The sequence below is a fragment of the Symphalangus syndactylus genome, chromosome 8 (genome assembly GCF_028878055.3).
Source record: "Symphalangus syndactylus isolate Jambi chromosome 8, NHGRI_mSymSyn1-v2.1_pri, whole genome shotgun sequence".
In the NCBI taxonomy this organism is placed as follows: domain Eukaryota; kingdom Metazoa; phylum Chordata; class Mammalia; order Primates; family Hylobatidae; genus Symphalangus; species Symphalangus syndactylus.
Window position 1 is genome coordinate 43248973 of NC_072430.2, and position 15299 is coordinate 43264271.

The 15299-nt window shown below is 39.3% G+C and overlaps 2 protein-coding genes and 1 pseudogene across 2 annotated transcripts in view; 2 read left to right on the forward strand and 1 right to left on the reverse strand.

The window, feature by feature from the left end:
* The window catches only part of HEATR4 (HEAT repeat containing 4), a 357461-nt gene that overhangs the window by 155323 nt on the left and 186839 nt on the right, over positions 1-15299 (forward strand). The gene's annotated exons all lie outside the window — the stretch shown is intronic.
* DNAL1 (dynein axonemal light chain 1) overlaps positions 1-15299 on the reverse strand; it is a 52405-nt gene that overhangs the window by 27363 nt on the left and 9743 nt on the right. Inside the window, exons 2-4 of the mRNA XM_055288883.2 lie at positions 15002-15040; positions 10955-11064; positions 7860-7915 (exon numbers count right to left, since the gene is read on the reverse strand). Coding sequence (XP_055144858.1) covers positions 7860-7915; positions 10955-11064; positions 15002-15040 — 205 coding nt within the window. The remainder of the gene's footprint in view (positions 1-7859; positions 7916-10954; positions 11065-15001; positions 15041-15299) is intronic.
* On the forward strand, positions 10252-10348 carry LOC129488938 (uncharacterized; annotated as a pseudogene).

The following is a 15299-nucleotide window of genomic DNA, read 5'->3' on the forward strand; positions in this document are numbered from 1 at the left end:
CTGCACTCCAGCCTGGTGACAGAGCAAGATTCCCTTTCAAAAACAAGTTTAGCTGGGCATGGTGGCACATGCCTGTAAGCCTAGCTACTCAGGGAGGCTGAGGAAGGAGGATGGGTTCAGCACAGGAGTTTGCACCACTGCACTCTAGCATGGGTAACAGAGTGAGACCCTGTCTAAAAGAAAAAAAGAAAAAGGTAATTAATTGGGCCATTTAGACACTTAAAAAAAAAAAGGGGTAATTAAGGTAAAATGAGGTCATTTGGATGGGCCCTAATCCAACATGATCGGTATCCTTGTAACAAGAGGCAATTTGGACATAGACACAGAGAAAAGAACATGTAAAGAGAGAGGGAGAGGCCAGGTGTGGAGGCTCACGCCTGTAATCCCAGCACTTTGGGAGGCCGAGGTGGGTGGATCATTTGAGGCCAGGAGTTTGAGACCACCCTGGCCAACATGGCGAAACCCTGTCTCTACTAAAAATTAAAAAATTAGCTGGGCATGGTGGTGTGTGCCTGTAGTCCCAGCTACTCAGAAAGCTGAGGCAGGGGAATTGCTTGAACCCGGGAGGCGGAGGTTGCAGTGAGCCAACATCGTGCCATTGCACCCTAGCCTGGGTGATAGAGCAAGACTCTGTCTCAAAAAAAAGAAAAAAAAAAACAGAGGGAGAAGATGGCCATCTACAAGCCAAGCAGAGCGGCCTCAGAAGAGATCAACCATGCGGACATCTTGATCACAGCTACAGTGATCCAGAACTGTGAGAAAATTTCTATTGTTTAAGCCACCCAATCTGTGGGACTTTGTTACGGCAACCTAGCAAACTAATATATCCCATATAACTATAAATTTATGAAAATTAAATATTTAAGAAAATCACATAATTATTCTTTAAACCTTCTTGATATGAAAAAACACCATTTTCTTTTTTCTATTTCATGAAGAATTAAATGCTTATTCAATAATTTATTCACTCAACACATAAGTTATTGATCATCTACTATACACCAGGAACAGCAATAAGTACTTGCAATATTACAGCAAATAATACAGATAAAAATTCCTGCTATCAAGGAGCTAACATTTGGCAGATAAACAAAATAAGTAAGTATATTAGATAGTAAAAAATGTGAAGGAGAAAGGAAATAAGCAGGTAAAAGGAATGAAATATCAGGAGGTTGGGAAGAGTTGATTTTTTGATAGGAGATGATGTTAGGGAAAGACCCAAAGGAAGTTAGTAAGGGAGTTCACCATGCAGATATCTGGAGGAAGAACACTTACAGGTAAGAGAACTTCAAGTACAAAGGCTTTAAGGAAGGACCACATAAGCTGAGAGAATGAAGGAAGAGTAATAGGACATGAAATTAGAGGAAATATTCTTGGTTGTAAGTCCATACGTATAATATGAAAGAAATTAGAGGAAATAATAGGCTTTAGAGAGGATGTGAGAGAGAGGAATCAAGAAATTGCCAAGAGGTTTGGCCTGAACAACTGGAAAAATGGACTTGTCGCTATCTGAGATAAATATGGCACAGCAGTGACTCACTCACGCCTATAATCCCAGAACTTTGGGACGCCAAGGCAGGCAGATTGCTTGAGCCCAGTAATTCGAGACCACCCTGGGCAACATGGGGAGACCCCAACCCTATAAAAATACCAAAAAAAAAAAAAAAAACTAGTCAGGCTTGGTGGTGCACACCTGTAGTCCCAGCTACTCAGGAGGCTGAGGTGGGAGGATCGCTTGAGCCCAGGAGGTAGAGGTTGCAGTGAGCCGAGATGGCATCATTGCACTCCAGCCTGGGTGACAGAGCAAGATCCTGTAAAAAGAAAAGAAACACACAAGGAGTTGGTTTATCTGGGGCTAGGGGAAGATATCAAGACTCAGTTTGGGACATGTTAAGTGTGAGATGTTGGCCAGTCACTGTGGCTCATGCCTGTAATCCCAGCACTTTAATTCACACTTGATTCAAGAGATCCTCCCACCTCAGCCTCCCAAGTAGCTGGGATTATAGGCGCATGCCACCACGCCCGGCTAATTTTTTTTGTATTTTTAGTAGAGACGAGGTTTCACCATGTTGACCAGGCTAATCTTGAAGTCCTAGCCTCAAGTGATCTACCTGTCTGGGCATCCTAAAGTGCTGGGATACAGGTGTGAGCCACTGTTCCCAGCCATAAAATTAAATTAAAAAAAAAAAGAAAAAATCAATTTAAAAAAAGTATGAGATGTCTGTTAGATATCCCGTGGAAATATCACCCAATGGAATGTATGAATCTGCAATTCAGAGGACACAGTTGGGCTAGAGATCTAAATGTGGGTGCCATCAGCATACTGATGGTGAGGCCATGACTCTAGATGAGATAATCTAGGGAGTAAATGAAGAAAAAAAAGAGAAGGGATACAAGAACTGAGTCGTGGGGCCTTGCAATATTTAAAGGTTATGGATGTGAAACTGGGAAAAAGTGGCCAAAAAGACAGGAGGAAATCAAGGGGGACAGTATGTTAAAGCCAAATACTGAAAATGCTTTAAAGAGGGAAGAGAGGCCGGGCGCGGTGGCTCACGCCTGTAATCCCAGCACTTTGGGAGGCCAAGGCGGGCGGATCACGAGGTCAGGAGATCGAGACCATGGTGAAACCCCGTCTCTACTAAAAATACAAAAAAAAAAAAATTAGCCGGGCGCGGTGGCGGGCGCCTGTAGTCCCAGCTACTCGGAGAGGCTGAGGCAGGAGAATGGCGTGAACCCGGGAGGCGGAGCTTGCAGTGAGTCGAGATTGCGCCACTGCACTCCAGCCTGGGTGACAGAGAGAGACTCCATCTCAAAAAAAAAAGAGGAAAGAGAAATCATCCGTATAAAAAAATATGCTGATTCATCAACTAAGATGAGGACTGAGAAATGACCTCAGCAATTGGAGATAACAAATATATGCAACTTTTTCTTTTTTATTGTTTTTTTTTTTTTTTTTTTTTTTTTGAGACAGAGTCTCACTCTGTTGCCCAGGCTGGAGTGCAGTGGCACGATCTCGGCTCACTGCAACCTCCGCCTCCCGGGTTCAAGCAATTCTCCTGCCTCAGCCTGCTGAGTAGCTGGGATTACAGGCACCCGCCACCAAGCCCAGCTAATTTTTGTATTTTTAATAGAGACAGGGTTTCACCATGTTGGTCAGGTTGAGTCTCGAACCCCTGACCTCATGATCCACCTGCCTCGGCCTCCCAAAGTGCTGGGATTACAGGCGTGAGCCACTGCGCCCGGCCTATATGCAACTTTTTCTAAGATAATCTCTAACTCCTTTTTGAAAAACTGCACATGAAAATGGTAATGAATGGCTAAAAAGACCATATTTATTACTGTATAAGGAAATAAATTATGATATCCAAAGTTAATAGATTAAGTGTTCTAACATAACACAATATATATTTTCCATATTTTATGTGCTGCATAAGTAGGGTACCACTAGAAGTACTACTGTTTTCTTCATACAGTATCCTGATGAAAATCAAAACTGCTTTCAAGTTTTATGCTTATTTGTAACCTGTAACCTGAAGGAGTAAAGTATACTTTTATACTTTATAATGGCAACAAAATTTATTTTCTAATCTTTAAGATTATTATTCATATTATACAGCTTTTTAGTCATGGTTTGAACATAGTCATATCAAGCAATTTTCTAGTCACAATTCTGGTACAATAAATATAAATTGCTATTAGGGTTGTTCTGCCTGATAAATCACCTGTTAAATAGGAATACCTATTTATTTCAGATCTTCTCATGATGGCATAATAGGTAAGACTATAGTGTTCATGAAAGGAGATGGGTAGGAGGCAAGCTAAAGCATAACTTCAATCATCATATGGATCAATTAGCTTCTTTTTGCTTCGTAGTCACAAATAAAATGTATTCGCTAGCAACAGACTGCATAAATTGTATTTGTTACTAGCAGAACTAAAATGAAATGAGCCAAATATAGCAAATACCTATACTCTCTGATTTCGTGTCTACAGCAGACATGAATAATTGATCAAGGTATTCGTTCCACTAAGTTTTTGGAACTCTTATTATTACAATTTTTCTGAGAGACTCTACCAACTGACCCAAGTTAGAAAGTGATTTTAAACCCACTGCCAGCCCTACATAGAAGGTCATCCATTTTCACTATTATCTTAGTCATTTTTTTTTTTTTTTGAGATGAGTCTCACTCTGTCACCCAGGCTGGAGTACAGTAGCGTGATCTCGGCTCACTGCAACCTCTGCCTCCCAGGTTCCAGCTATTCTCCTCCCTCAGCCTCCTGGGTAGCTGGGATTACAGGCGCACGCCACCACACCTGGCTAATTTTTGTATTTTTAGTAGAGACAGGGTTTCACCACATTGGCCAGGCTGATCTCAAACTCCTGACCTCAGGTGATCCACCTGCCTCGCCCTCCCAAAGTGCTGGGATTACAGGTGTGAGCCACCATGCCCAGCCCATAGTCATGTTTTTAGATAAAGAAAACCATGTAATCTGTCATGATAAATAATATGTTATCAACTTGCTTAGTCACATTTAAGCAAGTTACTTCAATTACAGAGAAAAAAACTGAGGCAGAGAATAAAAAATGTAATAGCTTAAATTGTTTAATGAGTGAGTCAGCAAAAAATTAGAATAGACAGGCATCTCACACACAACTCTACTAGTTAACACTATGTAAATACCGAAGGCCAACTTTCCAGCACTGAATGCCAACTTTGAGTAAGGTACGAGGAGTGGGGGTACTGAAATAGAAGATTAAAAGATTAATAAGATGATGCTTTTCCTCAAGGAATTCACTATCTAAAGAGCAGAACATATTCCCAAGTAACTATAATAATGGTTAATATTTATTGAGCATTTTATATGCACCAGGCACAATTCTAAGTACTCTATATATACTAACTCAATCTTCACAATAATTATATGAGATAGGTAATTATTATTATAATCCAAGTAGACTTATGAATATTTCCAAAGGAGTAATTAATTTTGATGATGGAGATGAGGGAAGTCTTTAAGGAGGGGGTGACATTCACACGTGGCATTCGTAATTTTTTTTTTTTTTTTTTTTTTTAGACAAGGTCTTGCTCTGTTGCATAGGCTGGAGTGCAGTAGCACCATCATAGCTTGCTGTAGACTCACTCTCCTGAGCTCAACCAATCCTCCTCCTAAGTAGCTGGGACTACAGGCAAACACCACCATGCTCAGATAATTTTTTAAATTTTTAGTAGAGATGGGGGTCTCACTATGTTGCCCAGGCTGGTCTCGAACTCCTGAGTTTAAGTGATCCACCTGCCTCAGCCTCCCGCGTGAGCCATGGTACCTGGCTGCATTCTTAATCTTAATTTGTTATAGGATTTTCCTGTTACAGGAAGAAGCTATTCTCAGTGAAAATTATTGCATTAATAAATGCTACAAAATCATTTTTAAGATAGTATATTTGGGTGTAAATTGGATAGTAAAAGCTTTTAGATGACTTTTAATGTGACATCAAGGCATTTGGTCTTTACTAGGCAAAGAGGTACCATTAAAAGGTCTCTGATGTAATGATATTCAAATGATATTTTTAGAAAGAAAACTCTGTTATCAGTGATGAAGGTCACCTGAAGGGCAGAAAGACAGGAGGAAAGGAGATCATTTAGGAGGCTACTGAGGGAGAAGAAAAGGAGAAATCAGTTAAGTAAACAGTTGAGGCTGGTCCTTGGAAAAGCAGCCTGCTTGAAAAAATCACAGCTACAGGCAAAAATATAACAGTCTGTGGAAAACTCAGGCTGCACCTGCACGGATAAGTATGTAGGGTCCAGCACAGATTGTTCTTTGTGTAATTGGTGCGCTCCCAGGAAAGTTTTGTTCCCCTTTACAGATATGTACACAGTAGGCTCCCTGGGAAGCTGTACAGGGAGGAGAGGGACTTACCTAAAACAAACCCACAATTATACAAAGAAGAGAAGCAGTGCTTTGATGCTTACCTAGAGATACACCCACAACTACATAGATAAGGGGGAGTTATGCAGACAGCTTTTCAAATAAGAGAAGTTACTCAAACAGCTACAGAGGTGAGAGGAGTTTCTTATAAAAGTTTTTGAATTCAACTGTAAAAACAGAAAACAGCAACTCACTTGGGGTTCCCTCTCCACTGCAGAGAGCTTTCTTTTTTCACTCATTAAACTTTCACTGCAACCTCACCCTTTGCATCCACATTCCTTAATTTTCTCAGTCATGAGGCAATGAACTAGGATAACACCTTAGATAATGAGACCAGTGACCCTGACCTGTTTGACTATCACAAAAGTTGTAAGATAGTGTTTTGCAAACTATGGGTCATGAGCCTAAATTAATACGTTGTGAAATCAATTTAGTGTGTTGTGATCAGCATTTAAAAAAAAGAAATAAAAATTTAAAAATACATACTGGAACTGGCCAGGCGTGGTGGCTCACGCCTATAATCCCAGCACTTTGGGAGGCTGAGGCGGATGGATCACTTTAGGTCAGAAGTTCGAGACCAGCCTGGCCAACATGGTGAAACCCTGTCTCCATTAAAAATACAAAAATTAGCCAGGCGTGGCAGTGGGCACCTGTAATCCCAGCTACTCAGGAGACTGAGGCAGGAGAATTGCTTGAACCCAGGAGGCGGAAGTTTTAGTGAGCTGAGATTGCACCACTGAAATCCAGCCTGGGCAACAGAGTGAGACTCCATCTCAAAAAAAAAAAAAAATTACTGAGACCTATGCTATATAAGGGTAAATACTGTCTTGCAAACTTTATTCAAGTTTATATGTGTATGTATATATTTGATATGCATATTCATATGAATGTATAATACATTCAGATGTATTTCTTACAATGGAAAGTGGTCAAAATGTTTGAAAAACATGACCTAAAGGGAAGATGATGAGGGTCTAAAAAGTTGTAACTCCTGGAAATGGAAAAGCAACACTTTATTTGAGAGCTCCTTCAAAGAGTAAACAGGATTTAGTGATAAATTTGCATATAGGGCTTGAAGAGAGACTGTGGTAGGCTAAACAATGGCTCGCCCAAAGATATCTACATTCTAATCCCTGGAACCTGTGCATGTTACCTTATATGGCAAAAAAAAAGGTACTTTGCAGATGTGATTAAAGATCTTGAGAGATAGGGAGATTATCCTCAAGATCAGGGTGTGCCCTAATGCAATCACATGTATCCTCATAAGAGGGAGGCAGACAGAGATTTGACAGAGAAGGAGAAGCCAGCGTGACTACAGGCAGAGACTGGAGTGATAAGTCACAAGCCAAGGAATGCAGCAGCCACCAGAAGCTGGAAGAGGCTAGAAAAAGATTCTCTTCCAGCCTCCAGAGGGAGCATGGCTTGATTTTCACCAGATGAAACTGATTTCAGACTTCTTCCAGAACCATAAGAGAATATATATCCACCATTTTAAGCCATCAAGTTACAGCAGCCATAGGAAACTAATACAGAGTCAGAGGCCTTGGCAACTGGGAGGGAGGCAATGTCATTAACAAGGATAAGGAGCACAGGAAAAACAGGGATGATGACTTAAAATTTAAATATAACAAGTTTGAAATACAGACAATACAAATCTGAACAAAGAAATATACAATTAAAAATCTGATATTCTATTTAAGACATCTCAATTCTAACTCTATAAAAGCTTTTAAATGTCTTTAAAATGTTCAGAGCTCATGCTATCTCTACTTTTCTTTGGATAATCAAACTTAAGACATAGTTTATGTATTCTATTATCTGACAATAAGTATGGCTAAAACAGGTGCCAGCTTCTGGAATTACATATTGTCTCTGGAATGTTTATTAAAATAACTAGGAAATCCATGAACCATCTGTTACTGTGAATCACTTACTTAAGCCATTCAGGTTGGCAATTTTTTCAATGCAGTTTGTAGACAGTGAAAGCTTCCTTTAAAAGAACAAAGAAAAAATTTAAATTAATGTGAAAAACGTAAATGGTAAATCAGAAATTATTCCTTAACAATAGTGCCCATAAAAGATAATATTTAAGTAATATCTTCCCCACTCAATCATAGCATTTATTACTTCATTTTGAAATCATTGTTTTTCTGTGATTACCTAAGTTTAACACTCATTGAAAATTTGAAAAAATCTTCTTGAGGGCAATATGGTATTAACAATTTTTTTTTCGTCTTAAGACAGAGTCTCACTCTGTCACCCAAGCTGGAGTGCAGTGGCACCCTTTCGGCTCACTGCAACTTCCACCTCCCCGGTTTAAGCAATTCTCCTGCCTCAGCCACCCAAGTAGCTGGGATTACAGGTGCCTGCTACCATGCCTGGCTAATTTTTGTATTTTTAGTGGAGACAAGGTTTCACCATGTTGGCCAAACTGATCTTGAACTCCTGACCTCAAGTGATCCACTTGCTTCGGCCTCCCAAAGTGCTGGGATTACAGGTGTGAGCCACTGCACCTGGCCCTGGTATTATCAAATTTTTTAATGCGTACATTTCTTGACCCAGTTTTTCACTTCTAGAAATACATCCTACTGAAATATTAACACAAATGCCAAAAGATATATGAACTAGATTATATGTATTACTGGAATAGCAGAAAAATTGAAAAAATCTATAAACACCTCTTAACTGAGGAACAGATAGTGAAATAGTAAGCTGCCACTGAAACAAAGGAGATTGGGCTATAGATACCGACTTGGGAAGATGTCTATGATACATAGTTTAAAAACCATCTAGCAGAACAATACTTTTTTTTTTTTTTCGGGGGGACAGAGTCTCGCTCTGTGGCCCAGGCTGGAGTGCAGTGGCACGATCTCAGCTCACTGCGACCTCCGTCTCCCGGGTTCAAGCAATTTTCATGCCTCAGCCACCCAAGTAGCTGGGATTATGAGTGTGCGAGTCATGTAAACGACTGGCCAAATCTGTACATTTTCTAGTCATCCCCCACTCCTGAGAACTCTCAGTGAATAATGGAGTGCCTTTAAATCTAGGAATATGGTTGGGAAATAATTCTTTAATTCTTGTTAAGGCAGCTAGCACAAAGAAATTGTCAGCAAAATATGAACAGGTTGACTCGAGGTGATATACAAGGTGCTTTAGTATGAGGTATAAAACCTCAAATTTGTTTGCCTTTGAGATGGCTTTATGATAAAAAGATATTTGACCACTTTGAAATCATGCCTGATGCCAAAAAAGCATGTGGTGGTGGATTTTTATGTGACACACTGTGTTCTCATCACAAAGAACAAGCTGCGTACAAAAGCTAAATATGTTTGCTCTCCCCTTTGATCCCACAGATGGATATTAGTCTAATGCATGGGTTCACAAATATGTGTCCCAGAATTACCCAAGTTGATTACTGTAAACGCAGATTCCTAGGTTTCGTGAGTAAATATTCTGTTTCTATAAATTTGAGATGGGGCTGATCTCCTGCATAAAGTGCAGATGATCAAGAGATCACACTTAGACAAACACAGGGTGAAGAAATCAGAAAGAAACCCAGTGATTCTATGGTATACTATAGCCCTGATGAGAGACACTTGTAGCCTAAAAACATGGTTACAAGGCAACGTGGTATAATTGCCTCAAATTAGCCACAGAATCCTGCTAAAATACATGTATTGAGAAAATAAATTAAAAGAAATTACTATAGATCTGATATTTAAAGTCACAGGATATAGGATTACAAAATAAGTAGGCCAGGCACAATGGCTCATGCCTGTAGTCCCAGCACTTTGGGGGGCCGAGGTGGGTGGATCACTTGAGGTCAGGAGTTCGAGACCAGCCTGGCCAATATGGTGAAACCCCATCTCTACTAAAAATACAAAAAAAATTAGACGGGTGTGGTGGCAAGCACCTGTAGTCCCAGCTACTTGGGAGGCTGAGGCAGGAGAATTGCTTGAACCCGGGAGGCAGAGGTTCCAATGAGCCGAGATCACATCATTGCACTGCAGCCTGGGTGACAAAGAGTTTCTTAAAAAAAATAAAGTATAATTTGATCCCAATTAGAATTTGTTTTTAAAAGTTAGAAGGCTCTACAAAAATGCTAGCACTGGTTCTCACATGGTGCTGTGATTTTGGTTGATGTTAATTCCTTTTCTTTGTGCTGCTTATATTTTCCAGATGTTTTACAATGTGTTTTTTATAATTTTAAACGTTTTTTTTTTAAGGGGTATCTCTTAGGCATGTAGTAAGAAAATACAGTTCTGACTTTGTGGATAATTTTACAAGAGAAAGTAGTAGATTCCATAAGAGTCATAGTTTATTGTGGTGCTCGCTTCAGCAGCACATGTACTAAACTGGAACGATAGATTAGCATGGCCCCTGCACAAGGATGACATACAATCATGACGCACTCCATATTTAAAAAATACATAGTTTACTGTGTTATTTAGCTTCTCCCAAAAGACTAGGAGATGTATATTTTCAAACACATTATAAAAACTGTACTAAAAATATTGTACCGTTCGGCTGGGCGCAGTGGCTCATGCTGGTAATCTCAGCACTTTGGGAGGCCGTGGTGTGCAGATCACAAGGTCAGGAGATCAAGATCATCCTGGCTAACATGGTGAAACGCTATCTCTACTAAAAATACAAAAAATTGCTGGGCATGGTAGCATGTGCCTGTAGTCTCAGCTACCCGGGAGGCTGAGGCAGGAGAATTGCTTGAACCCGGGAGGCGTAGGCTGCAGTGAGCTGAGATCGTGCCATTGCACTCCAGCCTGGGCGACAGAGCCAGACTCCATCTCAAAAAAAAAAAAAAAAAAATTGTACTATACTGTTCAATATTTTCTATTAATAATCCTATAAACCAGTCATTTTTCATGTTTGACCTTGCCAAAGAGAGAATTACACCAAGCAAACAAAAAATAAATGAAGACCACAGAAAATAAACATATTTTCCTACTTTGTGTGTTTAAGAAAAGAAAGGGAAACCTAACAGCAATACTGGAAGGATGAAAAGAGAACTTACTCGCAATTAGCAAGCATGGACAAGGATGCATCCATCTTCTCTATAGGGGGAATCTGGGCATAAAGTTTTATCTCTTTGGCTTCAGATGGCCTCTGGCCAGTTTTCTCTTCCTATGAGAAAAATACATTTGGAAGAAATAACCAATGATTGTAATGTGGAACCAAAAGAGGCCAGAATTTTCCAAGGCTTTTCCATGTTTATTTCAAGACAATTGCTAGAATTTAGCAAACTGTTTAATAATTCTTTACCATTAACTTATTGAAAACATTCACCTACTAACCCTGATAATCAGATTTATATGTGGCTGAATCAGATAGCTATTAGGTCCCTACCAAATGAAAATGAGAAAATAAAAAACCTTATTTTTGTGGTATTTAAAATTTGAAAAGGACACAAACAAATGCAAAGATATCTCATATTCATGGATCAGAAGAATTAATATAATTAAAATGACCATACTTCCCAATGCAAGCTACAGATTCAATGTAATTCCTATCAAAATACCAATGTCATTTTTCACAGAAATAGAAAAAAATCCTAAAATTTATATGGAAACAAAAAAGAACACAAATAGCCAAAACAATCCTGAGCAAAAAGAACAAAATTGGATGTTATCACACTACCTGATTTCGAAATATATTATAAGGCGAACACAACCCAAACAGCACGGTATTGGTATAAAAGCAGATACACAGACCAATAGAATGGAATGGAGAATCTAGAAATAAGTCCATGTATTTACAACCAACTGATTTTTGACAAAGGCACCAAGAAAATACATTGGGAAAAGGATACTCTCTTCAATAAATGGTGCTGGAAAAATTGGATATCCAAATGCAGACGACTGAAACTGGACCCCTTTCTCTCACCATAGGTAAAAATCAACCATGATGAATTAAAGACTTAAAGTTAAGACTCAAAACTATAAAGCCACTAGAAGAAAATACAGGGAAAACACTTCAGGATATTGGTCTAGGAGAAGATTTTATAGCTAAGACCTCAAAAAGCACAGGCAACAAAAACAAAAATAAACAATGGAACTAAAACTAAAAAGCTTCTGGGTGGTGCACACCTGTAATCCCAGCACTTTGGGAGGCCGAGGCGGGTGGATCACCTGAGGTCAGGAGTTTAAGACCAGCCTGGCTGACATGGTGAAACACCATCTCTACTAAAAATACAAAAAAGTAGCCTGGTGTGGTAGCACGCTCCTGTAATCCCAGCTACGTGGGAGGCTGAGGCAGGAGAATTGCTTGAACCCGGGAGGCAGAGGTTGCAGTGAGCTGCGATCGTACCATTACACTCTAGCCTGGGCAACAGAGCGAGACTCCATCTCAAAACGTAAAAATAAAAATAAAAAGCTTCTGCACAGCAGAGGAAACAATCAACAGAGTGAGGAGAAAACCTGTTGAATGGGAGAAAATATTTGCAAACTATTCATCTGACGCGGGAACTCAATACAATGGTAAAATGACAAACAGGCACAGTGGCTCATGCCTGTAATACCAACAATTTGGGAAGCCAAAGCAGGAGGATTGCTTGCACCCAAGAGTTGGAAACCAGCCTGAGCAACATAGTAAGACCTCATTTCTATAAATAATTTAAAAATCAGCCATATGTGGTGGCACATGACTGTGGTCCACCTACTTGGGAGGTGGAGGCTGAGGTGGGAGGATCACTTGAGCTCACTGCACTCCAGCCTGGGGGGACAGAGACCCTGTCCCCAGAAAAACAAAGTAACTAACAAAACAAAACTGGAAGCTCAGGAGCCATTTCCTTTGCTTTCCTATGTTTTTTATAACCTACTGTAGTGTAAGACACACAAAACTCCTTTAAAAAACTTAAATCACCACATGTCAATAATAGAAGATAGGCCGGGCACAATGGCTCATGCCTATAATCCTAGCACTTTGGGAGACTGAGCGGGGAGGATCATTTGAGCTCAGGAGTTTGAGACCAGCCTGGGCAATATAGTGAGACCCCGTCTATACTTTAACAAAATTAAATTAAAAGAAAAATAAAATAAAATAATAATAATGATAGAAAATATACAACCAGTTGTAAGAAGATCTAATACACATCCACTCAGTGCTTATTTTTATGACATATATTTGTAGGTTAGAGGAGGAGAAATTGACATCCAGTAGATCCTCAATAAATGTTGGGTAAATCAATGAAAAAGTGAGATTGATGTCTTTGAATAATCTTAAAGTCAAAAATGCATGGGCCAGGCACAGTGGCTCACGCCTGTAATCCCAGCACCATGGGAGGCTGAGGCAAGAGGATCACTTGATCTCAGGAGTTCAAGACCACCCTGGGCAACATAATGAGACTCTGTCTCTACAACGGCAGCAACAACAACAAATTAGCCAAGTGTGGTGATGCACACCTGTAGTCCCAGCTACTCAGGTATTTGAGCCTAGGACTGAGGCTGCAGTGAGCTATGATTGTGCCACTGCACTCCCAGCCTGGGTGCCGGAGGGAGACACTGTCTCAAAAAGAAAAAAAAAAAAAAAGTCAAAAATGTATGGCCATAATGTAATCTAGAAATAGACTCTACTTACCAGTTATTGTAAGTAAAATAAAATCTCAAAATCCAATTCAAGGAAAATGAAATGAAATCTGGTACTAAGTCTACTCCATATTCTTTTTTTCTTAAGATTTTTCATTAAATATTTAACCAAACAGAAATAAATTATAAAAATACATTTAAAGTAAATGAGAAATTTATAAGCACTAAAACAAGAATTCAAGTATTTCATTATTTTATCGACTTTTGTCTATTTTCCTCAGACACCAAAGCTTCTGAAAGCCTTTTTATTCAAAGCCTACTTACAAAAGCAAAAGGTACATTATTATGCAAAAAAACTACACTAGATCTTAGTCAAAAGGCTGAGAAGTGATGCAAAAAAACTACTGATAACATAGACAAATAAGTTTATGGGCACAGAAATTCAGGAGCCATCTCTGTACTCTATAGAAATTCTGTCTATAATACTGAATTATAACTGTTCAAACTTTATAGAATGTTATATAATACTGAAAATATGATTTCTATATAATGCATGTTTTTTACAATGTAGTTTCCTTTCTAGTATTGCTGCTTGAGTATTCACAGTTTTTTTCAGTTGTCTATGCATGATTTACATTGTCCACAATAATTGCCTTTGTTTAACCTCCACGAGGTTAAAACCACCTTCTAAAGCCTAGATAATCCACAACTCATATGACTCCAGCATATGAAAATGGTATGTAGCTTAGTGATGATAACAGTTGAAAAAGAAAATGTAGGCTGGGCGTGGTGGTTCACTCCTGTAATCCCAGCACTTTGGGAGGCCGAGGCAGGTGGATCACCTGAGGTCAGGAGTTCGAGACCAGCCTGACCAACATGATGAAACCCCATCTCTACTAAAAATACAAAAAAAATTAGCTGGGCCTTGTGGCGCGTGCCTGTAATCCAGCTACTTGGGAGGCTGAGGCAGGAGAATCGCTTGAACCTGGGAGGCGGAGGTTGCAGTGAGCCAAGGTCACGCCACTGCACTCCAGCCTGGGCAACAAGAGCGAAACTCCGTTTCAAAAAAAAAAAAAAAAAAGAAAAGAAAAGAAAAGAAAATGTACTAACACAGAAATTCCAGCAATTTTATAGCAATAGGTAAAATCGGCCTTTCCATTTAAATCTTCCATTGGTCAGATTTTTTTAATTGAAATTTTTATTATGATATTTAAAGTTTGTCCAGTTCCCCCAAGGGTAACATTTTATGACTACAGTATAATATAACTATGGTATTGCTATTGATACAATCCACTGATTTTATTCAGATTTTCCCAAGTTTTCTTGTGCTCATGTGCGTGTATGACTGTGTGTATGTGTGTATTAAGTTTTACACAATTTTATCATCTGTGTAAGTTCATGCATCCACCACCATAGTCAAGATAGCTGAATAGTTCCAATACCAAAAGAATCCTTTGTATTAAATAGCTAGATTTGAATAACTATCCAAAATTTTTCCTTGTACAGTTTCTAAAAGAAGGAAAAACTCATGTACTCACCAATCTCGCTAAGGCTTCTTTGATTGTTGTTGCTTTCGCCTTTAAAAAAAAAAAGAAAAGAAAAAACAAAGTTGTATGTATGTACGTATGTATTTATTTATTTATTTTGAGACAGGATCTTGCTCTGTCGCCCAGGCTGGAGTGCAATGGCATGATCTCCACTCACCGCAAACTCTGCCTCCTGGGTTCAAGCGATTCTCCTGCCTCAGTCTCCCAAGTAGCTGGGACTACAGGTGCGCGACACCACTCCTGGCTAATTTTTTGTATTTTTAGTAGAGATGGGGTTTCACCATGTTGG